We start from the raw sequence: 15,476 nt of genomic DNA on the forward strand, positions 1-15,476 counted from the left end.
AGTAAAAACGTCACTATTCTTGGCAACTGCAATCAGGTCTTGTCAAGGGTGACTGACTGCGATCTGATTCGTGAAAACTTTTGGGTCACTTTTTGACATTCTGGATTATGTGTTGGGGCAAAGGTTTGTTATCCTCATAAGTTTCAGTCAGTTTTGAGTAGTTAGTGCTGAGTGACACGGGGGGAAAAAAGTCTTCTATAATATGGGTCATTTTATATCACAATAACATTATGTAAGGGAATAGTATAGTTTGAATTATTTGATTTTAAAAAACGTTAAATAGTAATAACAGCTTTTACAAATGTACAGACATAGACTTCACCATCATCATAAATCACTCAATTTTTACATCAAAAACTTAATACTTGAGGAAAGGATATAATATCTTCATTTTACTCAACAAAAGCAAAATTTGCATTTTTCTACATACAATCACAACTTATATAGGTTGAATTCCACAATTGTGTAGAGATACAAAATCCAACATGGCGGCAGTCACAAAACAAAGAGCTTTTTAAGTTGAAAATTCTTGTAAATAAATGCTTAAATCACGGAATTTCTATAGATGTGAACGTATCGGTCAATAGATTCTTGTTAGAAGCAAGACAAAAAAACAAACAAAAAAAAAACAGGCAGTTCATGTTACGTAAATATTTCAAGCAAAAATTACGGTATTGTGTAATCCAACATGGCGGCCTTCACAAAACAAAGAGGTTTTTAAGTTGAAATTCTTGTAAATAAATACTTAAATCGCGGAATTTCTACAGATATGGATGTAAAACAGTCCATATTCTTGGTTAAAAGCAAAAAACGGGCAGTTATCATTCATTTTACGCAAATATTTCAAGCAAAAGTTACGGTATTGTGTAATCCAACATGGCGGCCGTCACGAAACAGAGCTTTTTAAGTTAAAAATTCATATAAATAAATGCTTAAATCGCAGAATTTCTGTAGATGAACGTAGAACAATCTATATTCTTGGTTAAAAGCAAAAAACTGGCAGTTATCATTCATTTTACATACAGTACTGTGCAAAAGTTTTAGGCAGGTGTGAAAAAATGATGTAAACTAAAAATGCTTTCAAAAATAATAAACAATAATTGTTTATTTTTATCAATTTACAAAATACAAAGTGAGTGAACAAAAGAAAAATCCCAAATTTATTCTGCAGCATGACAACGACCCCAAACATACAGCCAATGCCATTAAGAACTATCTTCAGCGTATATAAGAACAAGAAGTCCTGGAAGTGATGGCATGGCCCCCACAGAGCCCTGATCTCAACATCATCGAGTCTGTCTGGGATTTCATGAAGAGACAGAAGGATTTGAGGAAGCCTACATCCACAGAAGATCTGTGGTTAGTTCTCCAAGATGTTTGGAATAACCAACCAGCCGAGTTCCTTCAAAAACTGTGTGCAAGTGTACCTAGAAGAATTGATGCTGTTTTGAAGGCAAAGGGTGGTCACACCAAATATTGATTTGACTTAGATTTCTCTTCTGTTCATTCACTGCATTTTGTTAATTGATGAAAATAAACTATTAACACTTCCATTTTTGAAAGAATTCTTAGTTTACAGCATTTTTTCACACCTGCCTAAAACTTTTGCACAGTACTGTATATTTCAAGCCAAAGTTACGGTATTGTGTAATCCAACATGGCGGCAGTCACGAAATAAAGAGGTTATTAAGTTGAAAATTCTTGTAAATAAATGCTTAAATCGCGGAATTTCTACAGATATGGACGTAAAACAGTATATTCTTGGTTAAAAGCAAAAAACGGGCAGTTATCATTCATTTTACACAAATATTTCAAGCAAAAGTTACGGTATTGTGTAATCCAACATGACGGCCGTCACGAAATAAAGAGCTTTTTAAGTTGAAAATTCTTGTAAATAAATGCTTAAATCGCGGAATTTCTATAGATATGAATGTAAAACTCTAGATTCTTGGTTAAAAGCAAAAAAAACGGGCAGTTATCATTCATTATACGTAAATATTCCAAGTAAAAGTTAAGCCAATTTAATCGATTGATTTTTTTTCACGTTTCAAAGTGCACACATGGTGCTATTCAATATAATAATTACCTTGAATCCTCGACCAAATCACTTGAGACACTCCTGCCTGCTTGTATGCAGTACAGCCTTTGTACTATTTCCACCTAAATCCGGCGTTAGAATGCAGCGTGTCTTTATAACAGTGAAAGCCAACTTAATGTTCTGCCTGGGTAGCCCCCTACGGGAAGGCGTGGCGCAATGACTGTGGGAGCTGTCAACTGATGGTGAAGTCTATGGTACAGATATCTACACGTCCTTGTGAATGGTAAGACTAACATTAAGGCAGCATTAAAACATATAAATAATCAATATTAATGATGCAACAAATTGTGTTTCTGTGTTCTGTTTTGTTAAACGCTGTTACTTCCAATTGTTTTGAATGCATCCCTCACCGCACTGATTGGTAGGGAGAGTTCGACTGTTCACACTGAAAGATTCAGGAATTCCTAGCATGCTTTTTTATGCATGTCATAAATAATTTGTTCTTTGTTTACAGTCTAATTCTTTCTCAATGTAATGGCAGTGACTATGTGTATTCACCACTTATTATTTATTTAATTTTCATTAACTTTTTTTTTTTTATGCACTGTATTTGCTAACATAGGGGCATCTAGTGGTCATCCTCTATCATTACTTTAGGAAGTTACACCACTGTAAATTTAAAATTGACAATAGCAGGATTTCTGACAATACATAATTTACTGACGTTGATACTTTCATAGACTTCACTATCAGCTGATGGGGCTCGGTGTCGATCCGTAGGGGGCCTAATTTCAAAAACTTCAAAATCAAAGCCGCTACTGACCTAAAACCAAAACAGGCACCTCCCTTATGCGTGAGCAGTTACATAAAAAAATTCAAAGTCGTTCCCTAGTAAAATCCTGATTATTGTTTTATACAAGTAAAACAAAACTTAAAATGGCTAAAAAATTCTCAAATTTTACGCTACATACACAAAAATCACCTATATTTTCAGGCTCAATAGCAATATTATATATAATAACATCTATTAGTTTTTGCCCAAAATAGCAACTCATTTTTTTTTCAACATGTTTTCAACAGCTAATTAATCACTCAGTTTTCACATTAGAAACTTGAGGAAACGCATGCAGAATCATCTTAATTTTATTCATCAAAATACAAATACATACATAGGTTGAATTCCAATGTTATTATTGCCGCTACTATTTTTAGATTGAAATTTTACATAAAATAAAACACGTAAAAGGCAAATTTTATTTTTTGTATGGACGCAGAAATGTCTAAATTACTACTTTTTTCTAACAAAAAACTGGCAGTTGGCCGAAAATTACCGACTCATTTGACTGTAAAGTTACGCTACTGTGTATGGATACAACATGGCAGCCATTACAAAACAAAGAGCTTTTTCAATGAAAATGCTTGTAAAAAAAAAAAAAATGTGCACATCCCGGAATTTCAGTAGATATGAACATAGAACATTCTAGATTCCTGGTTAAAAGCCAAATAACAGGCAGTTATCAATCATTTTACGTAAATATTGCAAGCTAAAACTATGCTATTGTGTACTCTAACGTGGCGGCCATTACAAAACACAGTGTTTTAAATTTGAAAATTCTTGTAAATAAATGCATACATCTAGATTCTTGGTTGAATGCAAAAAACGGTCACTTATCATTCATTTTACGTAGATATTTTAAGCTAAAGTTACACTAATTTTTCCATGCATTTTTTTCACGTTTCAAAGTGCATACATGTGGATATTTTATATAATAATTACCTTAAATCCTTGACCAAATCACTCTTGAGACACTCCTGCCTGCTTGTATGCAGTAAAACATTTGCCCCTTTTTTCATCTAAATCTGGCGTTTGAACGCAGTGTGTGTTTAAGTTTATCGCAGTGAAAGCCAAACGCTCCGCCTGGTTCGGCCCGCAACGGGAAGGCGTGGCGCAATGTTTGTGGGAGCTGTCTTGTCAACAGATGGTGAAGTCTATGATACTGTATTGTCATATTGCCCAGCTAGTAGGAGTATTGTATTGTGGTCCAATTCTAGGTTATATTAAAAAATCTTTTTCAATGAATTGCTACCACTGACGGCAATAAACATCCATTCCATTTGAAGTACTCAAATAGATTGGACATCTATCACCGTCAATGCGGTTTCCACACTTGCTCACCTTGTATCTCTTCTTGCAGCCCGGCACAGGGCACGCAAATGGCTTCTCCTCACCGCCGTTCATACACATGGAGCTAAGAATTGACTCAGAGCTGATGGCGCTCTCGGTGGTCCACGACTCGTCGCTGTCGGACTCCTCATAGTCCACCTCCTCTTCATCATACTCGCTCCCTGAAAACATGTGATTTGGTGTAAATACGGTCTTGCGTTAGTGCACCTCTGCCCTCTCATGTCCCTGTGAGTCAAAGAACAGGGATTGGCCCTTTCAAGGAGATCATTAAATGGGAGTGATCCCCATCGCCTGAGCTGGAAAAGTTTCCAGTCACGTGCGCGCACTGGCCCCCCACCATCGTGCAGGAAATGCTGCACCTCAGCATGAGGAAATGGATGGTACCCTGGCACATGTGTAAAAGTGCAGACCTAACACTAGCTTGAGGAACCATTTGGACCGATTCGGAGCTGTGCATGTGTGTGTACACACAGGCCCCATTTTGAACACACAGCGTGACAGCTGCTATGTAATTAGAAGAGTGTTGACTAGTCTGCTCGCGGCAGGAGCCCCTATACTTATAATACACACACATAGTCAAATGGGGTAAAAAGATCTCATCTTAGTTTTGCGTGTCCACACTAGTGCTCCAATGCGTAATTGATTAACTTGAATAATTTGATTAGAAAAAACGGTTCAAATCAAATTTTGCTGCTTCGAGGATTCGTTTAATTAGAGTGGCAGTTTGCGTTTTTTTTTTTTTTTTTTGGGTGGATACACTGCCCTCTAGTGGCTACACTGAATATCACATAACAACTAACATGGCTGGATCCAGCTGCTCCCTGTTAAGACTAACATAAGGATGTAAGGTTTTTTGTGTCAGCCAATATGATTGTTTATACATTCGTAATTTTGTTTAGAGGTATATTTTGCAGTTTTTTGTGGGAATACTGTATGTTTGACTGGCTTGTTGCGACCTTGTAAAAAAAAAAAAAAAAAAAAAAAAAAAAAGCATTTTATAGCATTTAAGCTAGCGGACTTTTGCTATGCAAGTTAGCCACTTGTTCTTTTGTTATACTATGATCCTCTTTTTTTTTTTTTAATTCAGTTTTGCACCATTTGAGGCTAAGCTCCGGTATTTTATTTTTAAATGCATTTATTGATCTTGTGAAAGGAAAGCACAATTCTGCATAATTTGAAAAAACACTCAGGAATTTTATTTTGTATTCACATTTAATGCTCTTGAAAAGTGGAATCTTAGCAAGCCTTTCTTTTACATCTCCTAAAATTTATTCTGCAACACATTAAATTTTCCTAAGCAGATTACTCGAACTAACTAATTGATAAATTATTCGATTAAGTAGTCGATGATAGCTGCAGCCCTAGTCGACAGAAAAAAACAAATATTCTCATCGCAAGAAGACAAATTTGCTTGGAGCAGACATGTCCAAAGTCCGGCTCGGGGGCCAAATGCGGCCCGTGGTCAAATTTAATCCAGCCCCCAGCCTCTGTCATAAAATCAATAACATCTGGTCCGCACACAGACATAATAAATTGGTCAGTAGTACTGCTACCAGCATATGAAGTAGCTTACACACTAAATGCTGCTCCTCATTTACCCACTAAAAGGCAGCAGCACTCCGAACAAAATTACCCTGTGTGACCCTTTACTCCCAATTTTCTAAAATGGCAACAATCAACAAAAAAAAGAAAGTTGACTGCGACGGCCGACGCTTCAAGGATAGGTGGAAATTGGACTATTTCTTTACTAAAATACGCTACAACTGTGTCAGCCTCATTTGCAAAGAGACAGTCGCTGTTTTTAAAGAGTTCAATGTGAGGCGACATTACCAAACAAGACACAATGAAATGTACGACAAGATTACAGGGAAGATACGTAGCGAGAAATTGAAGAAATTTGAAACTAGTTTCATTTTACAGCATTAGTATTTCGGAAGAGGCCGAGAGTCGAAAGAACGCCACAAAGGCTAGTTGCGAGATTGTTGAAATTATCAATAAAAAAAAAAAAAAAATGGAGCAAATGTGACAAACCGATGTCTTGCTAAAATTTAATTAAATATATTGTTCTACGTAAAGGACGTCAGCCAAGGTCGGCCCCCCACATTTTTACCACACCAAATCTGGCCCCCTTTGCAAAAAGTTTGGACACCCCTGGCTTAGAGCAAGGCGTGTGAGCATTTTTCCAACGTCCTACTAGTACCTTGACTTACAAGTTGCATTTATTCTGTGACTGTGCCAATAACTCAAAACCACCCTTTTTCAAACTATTTGTCTGTATTAAAAAGCAATTTCTTCATTCCAGCACTCTCAAAAACACAAAAGGTTTTTTTTTTCCAATATCTAAAAAAATTAGCAAGTACTCATTATTTGCCATAAACGGCAATATCCATCTATTCCATTTGAACTGGGAGGACTGGAAGTTTTCATTTCATTCACTTATTCATTGTCTTTGACAGGGACCAGGAAAAAAAGTGCACATTTTCACCAATCGATCAATAATGTAATTAAACTTTCGTTGAACTTTACATCAAATTTGGTAACACATTTACTTGAATTAAATCAACATAAAGATTCAATCCACTTTTGTTTACTACAAATATTCTGCAATTAACCTCAATCCCGATGAATCTTTCAATATAATAATGTGATTTTTTACTTACTGATTTTTTAACTTTAGACTAAATATCATAATGGATTGGCTGGACAGATTTACTGAAATCAAATCAATACAAACATGAGTTAATTTTTAAGGCTGAGTTATGCTTTTGCGGCAGCCATACACCGTCAAGGCAGACCCAATTCACGACCCTCCGCCATAGCCCGACGTGCACTTCCACAAAATTCTGACTGGGCGCCACGTCAACGCGTAGTGACGTGAAGCAAATGGACTGTGATTCGTCTGCTCAGACTGTTGTTTCCGGTTCAGCACGAGATCACATTGTTCAAACATTGTTGTGTTACACGCAAAAATGGACCAAGTTGACGAGAGTATCAATGTCTCGTCAAGACATTATAAAGATTGCGAAATGGCAAGCAACTCGTGGAAGGATATTGCTGAAAATATGGGGTTGGAAGTCAGCGAATGCATAAAAATGGAATAAAATGGAAGAACCTCCGAGACAAGTATGTGCGTGTTCGGAAGCGAATGGCGACACGAAGCGGTGACCCAGCCGGCCAAAAACTGCCAGCTTTTATGTCGTGTTTTTGTTTGGTGCACATTATCATTTATTTTTTACACGTTTCCTGTGTATCTGCGACTTATTTACATTTTACACTTCGAGTATATGAAGAACAAAGCACAGTGTTTTGATGTTTTAATTTTCAACAACAGACAGTTCAAACACTTGGTACATCATCACTGATTGAGAGTGCCTCGGTGCTTTAATGATAACGTGTTTAAGATCAAGGCTTCCAATGCAGTTTGGGAACTTCCATAGCCGCCAGAAATCTGCTATGGCTTCCCATTGGCTGGTTGGAAGACACGGCAATGGACAAAACGGACAAAACACTGCACAACGCAGCTTGCTGGCTTCCCCCCCGATGCTAGAATTCGTAATGTGACTGCCTGTCTCTGTGCGGCATCAACAATTGGACAGACCACCTCCGCAACAGTCTTCTTCGTCGCCTGCGCCTCAACATTTGTATGATCAATTTGTTGTTAAATTTTGATGACCTGAAGTTCCACATTCAAGCGTACCATCTCCATTGGCATTGTTGTCTAACCGGAAGAAAACGAGACGAAGTCGAGACAAAGTCGACAAGAGTCCCCCAAAACCGTACAAACACAACGCCATACCCCTCTAGTGGCTTGGAGGTGAACTACCGAGCGATGCGTTCCCTTGCCGCAGAACTATCGAATGCTCATTGACACCGTAGGGCAGGGGTCTGCAACCCTGGTCATCGAGAGCCACTATACAGCTTGTTTTCCATGTCTCCCTCCTTTAACACACCTTAATCAAATAATCAGGAGCGTTATCAGGCTCCTGCAGGGCTTGCGGATGAGCAGATCATTTGTCGCTACCCCGTCAACGTAACGCAGAAGCATAACTCAGGCTTAATTACCGTATTAGCCCGAATATAAGACAGTGTTTTTTGCATTGAAATAAGACTGAAAAAGTGGGAGTAGTCTTATATTCGGGGTCTAGACATATTACCCATTCACGACGCTAGATGGCGCCAGATATCATTGAAGCGAGGTTCTGTCATGACAGATCTCAGCTACTCTCAAGTTTAACCAGTTTGCATTATTTTATTGCAATGTTTTTCCTTATTCAGATTTGTTTCAAGACCACAGTTAGTTAGACCTCACTTTGATGGTTAATGCAGTTATTGCAATTTTGCTGTTTTATCACAATAGATTGGTATATTTACATTTCAAAAACCAGAACTTCGATTGATAGGGCATCATACTGGATAAACAGAAGTACACCTGTAGGCTGTAAGCGGGGGGGTGTACGAACAGCGGGGGAATGGGGGTACTTTCAAATGCGACCTGTAGCGGAGCTCTCCGGTTTGATAAACTCTTGATGGCTAAACAAATGAAACGACCTCCACAACAAGGCAAAACTCTTCCCTTTCTGTAATTATCGGAGAGTATAGAGGGGCCTTAAATAACTCGTTGTCAAAAATAACTGGTGACCATTCAGAAATTTACTAACAAAGCCCTGAACAAGATGTGTATGGAAGGCACTAGTTCATCACTCTAGTTACCTCATTGCTCATGATTTATTTTTTTTTATCATTAACAAGCGCTTTACAAAGGGGCCTTAAATGACTTGTCACAACGCCAACTGGCGACAATTCAGATCCTAACTGACGTTCTTAACTTTACTAGCAAAGCCCTGTGTGAAAGGCGCTAGTTAGCTCCTCCGCTATTAGAGCTACCTCGAGTAACAGCGTTCTACGAGGCGGTGAAATATCGAGGACTATCTGAAGTCAGTTATCAAGAAATTAACTGAATACTTGTGTTACAGACACCATTACAAGCGCAGGAATTGATCGAACGACACGATTGAATGATTTATGAAGACTATTATAGGCCATCACGCAAACTTTTAGCTTTAAGAAGTTAACAATTTTTGACATTAATCCCTTACCTTGCCACAATTTCCAACGGGTCCGGGCGAGAAGGTGGGATGGAGAGGGTTCCGCCTCCTCATTGCTGATTAGTGAGAACTGTGCTCCAGTCTCTCACTATTGTCAGTCATTTGTTGTCACGAGAAGAGAGTGGCGGTGATAGGTCTAGGTCATCGGACTAGAGTGTAGTTTTGAGCATGGACTACGGTTTTGAAGTTAACGGTTTCACTCGCTCGTTGACAGCCTCCCCCGCCCCATTTTTTTTCTCCTCGGATCTACGTGATTCAGAAGAATGACCTATTTTAATTTCAAAACGGCGAAATTTCGCCGAAAGGTGGCAAGTTTGCATGCCTGATTAAGATTTGAACGAGGCAAAATAACATGCTTTTTCTCTCAAATAATTTGTTGTAATCATTTGTTTCAGATGTTTTGTAATCATTTTTTGTATTAAAATGAATTTAGTGTTCAAATAGTCTTTTTTCAAACTTGAGTCTTGAAAAAGAGGGGGTTGTCTTATAATCAGGGCCGTCTTATATTTGGGCCAATACGGTACAACTCAAGACAAAAAAAAAAAATGTAATCATAATGTTGGTTATGTGCTGAGATGTTTTCTTTATTTTCCGACTGATCTTACACCAGGACAAAGGTCCTACTAGGACATTGACAACACAGCAATAAAACAGACACAAATAAACTTCTCCCGCATTTTGGCACACGCACACACACCTGTCGTACCTGTCGGCGTGCTGCTGCGGAAGGAGGAGGAAGGCGTGATCGGGGGCGTGACGGGCGGCGTCAGGTTGCCACTAGTATGGCGAGGGGGCGTGGCCGTGCTGTTCCTGGACACTGTGCCCGTGATGGACAGCGACAATTTGGGTGCCGCTTTCTTCTTCATGGTCTCCTGCTCTCGCCGTGCCGCATCCGTCATGAACCTGACGACAAATATGGTGAACGGGCTGATTATATTTCACTGCCATTGATGGCGATAGACGTCCAATACATTTTGACTGTAAGAGGCTGGCAGCGCATAAAAGCTACTGGCCCTCCCAGTGAAAAATGGATTGGACGTCTATAGTAGTCAATGGTAGCCAATTAGTTAAAAGTGAGTGTGCTGCTGCATATGAAAATACAAACTCGCTCTTTCACCCACTGACAAATTCCTCCATGTTGCGGCTCGGAGTGATTTAATAGTCGCGTGACGTATCGGTTGGCCACACTTTTTAAAAACAAACACACAAAGCAGCGCGCAAGCAGTCATTCTGAGTCAGGCGTCTAATGTCTTCTGTGGTTTTTTTCCTGCTGCTCTGTGAATGAGTCACGACATCGTCGATGGGAAGACATCCGTCATTTCGACGGCTGCCTGCCTCCGGCGAATTGAAAGCACGCAAAGGCCAGATTGGCGTCGACGGTGTATCGCTGCCTCCTAAAGGCGGGTGATGGTACCTGTTGATGTAGCTGAGGGCCAGGTAGGTGGGCTGCTGTTGTTCTTGCTTCTCCAGAACTCGAGGATCTGTGTCTGAGACAGAGAGATTGTCCGGATTACTCAAGTGGACTTATCAGTTTGATAAATAGTGACCATTCAGCACAGCGGGGAACAAACAACACACGGAATACAGTCATGGGTGTCAATGAGGCACTCTGAGAACACACCATCGGTTCCTTCCCAGACTTTCTGTCTTGAGAGCGGTGAAAAAAAAAGACTTTCGCATGGGAGGAATGGATGAATGTATGCAGTGTAGTTCTAAAACACACACAGACGCTCTTTGGGGTGACTTCCATTGCCTGAGGGGAGCACCATTAACAATTTCACATCAAAAAAAAAGGTCTGCCTACCAAGCAGTGGGGGGCAACGGGAGGGGCTACTGTGAAGCACTACTGCCATCAAGCGTTGAGCAAAGGAACTGTTTAAGTGTAAAATTCATGTAATGGCTGTCAGATGTGAACATTTTCCAGCTTTTTTCAAGTGTGCCTGACAAACAACTAATACGATGACAAAACAGGCTAAGCGGTGTTTTGTACATGTTGACGTACCGTTCAAAGTACTGCAAACCAGCGACACGGTTTTATGCGGTGACGATGTCTGTGAGGTGAGCCAGGTGCGGGTGTTAAACGGGTGCCGCATTTACGACGTCCGCTCGCCTTGCAGCACAGGAAGCCTTGATGACTTTCTTTTTGTGTTAAATGTGTCAGATTCTCGATAGTGTATCGAAAAAGGAACACGGCTGCCTGGATTACTCAACTGATCTTGAAGCGAATTCAGCCGACGACTATTTTAGTAATCAATTCGTCGTTTAGAGACATTGTTTACCTAAAAAAAAAAAGTCCAAATCTTCCACTGGGAGCTTGTTAACACTACAGTAAAAATTAGTATTTCTGTCATCCTCAATGAAAGCACATTGATGGTAATTAATCAATATACAATATTTGCAAAAAGTTACTTTTGCTTTGGAAGACAACAATACAGTTAAATAGTTACATAGTTTTAACAGTCCAACGTTTTTGGTTCCAGTATTTACAGTTAATATGTAAAGCCGAGAGCAGGAGTTCTAAGACACTTTACATCAAGTACCAACTCAAAAAGTATTTGGCATTCCGAATACCCTCTTTTATGGCCAACCATAGACTTAAAAAATCTATTGACCTGACACTTTGCCATTCTTCGCATCACGCCTTATCAGAGGGGGCCGAGCTTCATTTAGTAATAGCCGAAGACGGCACACGCTCATACTGGATTTAAGCTTGGATTTACTTACGATTGGATTTACCTACGAAAGCTGTACTGCATACAAACAGGAAGGATTGTCTCAGGAATGATTTTTTCGAGCATTCAATGTAAATACTATATTTTTCGTACCATGCATGCGTGTTTGAAGTATTTATTCGCAGGAATTTTCTTCTATGTTTCCACATGGAGGCGGCTAATTTTCGTACCTGATTCATAGTTGGCAATATTTACGTGAAATAAATGCTACCTGCACGTTTTCTTTGCTTTTAACCAAAAATCGAAACTGTTTTACGTCCATATCTATGAAGAATTCGGGGATTTAAGCATTAATTCACAGGAATTTTCACCAGAAAAGCGCTGTTTACGCCAGGTGGCCGCTAGCCTCATTCGCTAACTGTATATAGTGTAGAATGATAATAAAGGGATATTCTATTCTATAATAATTTGTGATTGTATATAGAATTGATCAATTACCTAGTTACATATTATTTATGATTGATTCTGCATGTGTTCCTCAAGTATTAAGTTTCTGATGTTAAATTGAGTGATTTATTAGCGGTTGGAAAAAAACTTAAGTTGCTATTTTGGTCAAAAATGTATATGATATGTTAAATATTGCCATTGATCCTGAAAATATAGGTGAACATGTCTGCATTTGGTGATTTTTGTGCATTTAGTGTAAAATCGGAGACATTTATAGCCATTTTAAGTTGTGTTATACTTACATAGAAAATAATCAGGATTTTATAAGGGAACGACTTTGAATTTTTTGATGCCGCTGCTCAGGGAGACTTATATATGGCTAAGGTAAGTGCCTGTTTTGGTTTTAGGTCCGTAGCAGTTTTGGTGTTGTAAATATTTGAATTTGAGGATTTTGAAAATAGGCCCCCTACGAATCGGCCCCGTTTCCTGTGTCATGTCAATAGGTTATGAAGTCTATGGGCCAACATTAAAATAGAGTAGTGTAATAGGCCCAAATGTTAAAGACAAAGTTTTTTTTTAAATTTTTTTATAAAGACAGTTTGAACATTAACGATACAATGTGATTATGATTATGGGGGTAAAAAATTGTTAATGTCATTTGGAACGCGTTATTGCAAGAAGAATTTGCCTTGTTTTTTAGCACTCCATCAATACTGCCTTCCAAAACCAGGAAGTGTGACATCATTTACAGAGGGCAATAGAAGACATGGCGGACTTTATCCATAGCAGCACCAGCGATAGTGACATATCCAGCGAAAATACCCGTTCCAGATCGCTTTTTCGTGGCGTTAGCAATGATGAGGGCTCCCAGGAAAAATGATCTACCGAGGCGTCACATGACGAAAATTTAATCAGCACAGCAAATGGTGGTGTTGACACTGATTGGCGGCTCGACACTTCACGAAAGGAAGAGCTGTAAGCCTATCTCTAGCATCATGATTTCTCTCTGAACCTTTCTTTCCTTAGTCATTCTGTGATATAATAAGGGTTGGTGATCAAGCATCGATGGGATCCGGGATTAACACTCCGGTTCTCCCGGAACCGTTCGAATTTTTACATTTCGTTTCCAAGTTTCGATGCCCTGACCGCCGACTGGGAAAAAAAAGCTGCCGAACACCACGAATGAAGACTCCATTAACAGCAAATCATATGAAGTGGCTAATTTAGCTTAGCACAAAAACATGTTGCTTCACTTCACATAAATGACAACAAAGTAACAGAATGAACACACCGAAACAATATCAGACCCTCTGTTAAAACGTGAAAACTAACAGATTTTGTTTTATTAAGGGTTCCCAACGATGTGTGAGGAGTGTAGCGTCTGTCATCCGGAGTTACAATAACGACATCTTGTAGACGGATGAACAATATATTAGTTTAGAAAAAAATCAAACTTAAAAAGTATTCAACTTAAGATCAAGGGTCAAAACACTCTCCTCCTAACATCTGCAAGATGTCAGCCCTTAACTACCTTGTAGAAACACCACCCAAAACAAATGATGCAATACAATAAATGCCTGCCGCATAAGACACTCTAAAACATAGGCAAAATATAAGTAATTGTTTTCTCCGTGAGCTTTGAAAAATAAACATCTTTGTGAAAGTGCACTTCAGTGGAAAGAAACTTCATCATATTCAAGTTAGAAATAGCCCCGTTAGAAATTCTTAGCAAAGCTAATTGAAAGTTCATAGAATTTTAAAAAATAATCGAGAAGAAATTAATATGCAACTTTTTTGACCCTGCCTATTAAAAGAACTTGAATCGAGAATCGTTTCGAACCGGAATCAAAACGTGGAATCGGAACCATTCAAATTCAAACGATGCCCAATCCAAGATATAATTATCAGTGAGTTCTTTGACTCCCACAAAATATATCCAAATCCTTGCGGAAGGAGGTTTTTGGGCCACTCATCATCTCGAGCCTTCGTGTGAGCAATTCATCGCTACACATCGAGATTGCATGATGAATCTCGCGAGTAAAACCCAGAAAATCTTTGCAAGATATGATGAGGATAGTGTAGTTCTATACTTCAATATTAGAGTGCTGGTGAGGTCTTCTGAAATCAGGTCATTGGGTAGCAGCTGGAAGCGAGGCGCGTCCGTCGCTGCTAAGGTGTCGCTATTGCAGTAAGTCGAAAACTAGGCGGTCAATTCAATTTTTTTTTTAAATATGAGTTTTGACACAGCGAATAATGCATTCAAAACAATTTTACCGTGTAAAATGCTGAAGAATTGAACTCTTCATCTGCCCTTTAAATGTGAGTCTTTTGTAGTTTACTTTGACTACAACTGAAATGACGTGTACTTGATAAATACACATTAGTGGATTAAAAAATACCATTTGAACATTTAAATCAGTCAAACTTTCGAGTACTCCTAGAGGAAGCCTGGGTGCCACCGGTGGTCCTCATACTGCACATTGAAAACCACTGGCCTTGCGTAACACAACACGAAATAATGTAAGCAACAGGTGATGAGTCAACAATCAAACTATTATGTGGCGGTAGCCCTAATCTGGATTCAGAAGAGGTTTCAACACAAACCCAATCTTGTCAGGGTGGCACATGAGCGCCCCCTGCTGACTCGATGCAATATATAAAGAAATGTGTTTGCGTGTGTCCCCACATGTTTTGGAAGCAGGCCAAGAATGCACAGCTTGTTTTGCAGGCTGCTAATTAAGCCGCACACAGCATTTTAACATGTTTCTAGAGCAGCAGGCAACCGGATGGAGGCCAACACGCGGGAATGTGGGAGGGGTTTCAAAAAAAAAGAAAAAAAAGAGAAAAAAAAAGAGGTATCGTTCCCTGTAATTATCCTGTGCGGTGCATGGCGTGGCACTTGGGGGCCAGGCCACTTCCGCCACGCGATGATGTGTTAGCTCTCGTGTATGGTGTGAAAAGAGAGCTTCCACAGTTCCGCTTTGGGGATGCCAATCCACTAATTGCGCAGCTACACCCTCACAGGTCAT

The 15,476-nt window shown here is 39.3% G+C and overlaps 1 protein-coding gene across 2 annotated transcripts in view; it reads right to left on the bottom strand.

The window, feature by feature from the left end:
- LOC130910376 (juxtaposed with another zinc finger protein 1) overlaps positions 1-15,476 on the bottom strand; it is a 28,473-nt gene that overhangs the window by 2,395 nt on the left and 10,602 nt on the right. The window contains exons 2-4 of one of the 2 annotated variants that reach the window (XM_057827600.1): positions 10,743-10,815; positions 10,026-10,231; positions 4,215-4,384 (exon numbers count right to left, since the gene is read on the bottom strand). In XM_057827600.1, coding sequence (XP_057683583.1) covers positions 4,215-4,384; positions 10,026-10,231; positions 10,743-10,815 — 449 coding nt within the window. The remainder of the gene's footprint in view (positions 1-4,214; positions 4,385-10,025; positions 10,232-10,742; positions 10,816-15,476) is intronic. The other variant, XM_057827601.1, reaches the window with a different exon arrangement.

The sequence above is a fragment of the Corythoichthys intestinalis genome, chromosome 22 (genome assembly GCF_030265065.1).
Source record: "Corythoichthys intestinalis isolate RoL2023-P3 chromosome 22, ASM3026506v1, whole genome shotgun sequence".
Classification (NCBI taxonomy): Eukaryota; Metazoa; Chordata; class Actinopteri; order Syngnathiformes; family Syngnathidae; genus Corythoichthys; species Corythoichthys intestinalis.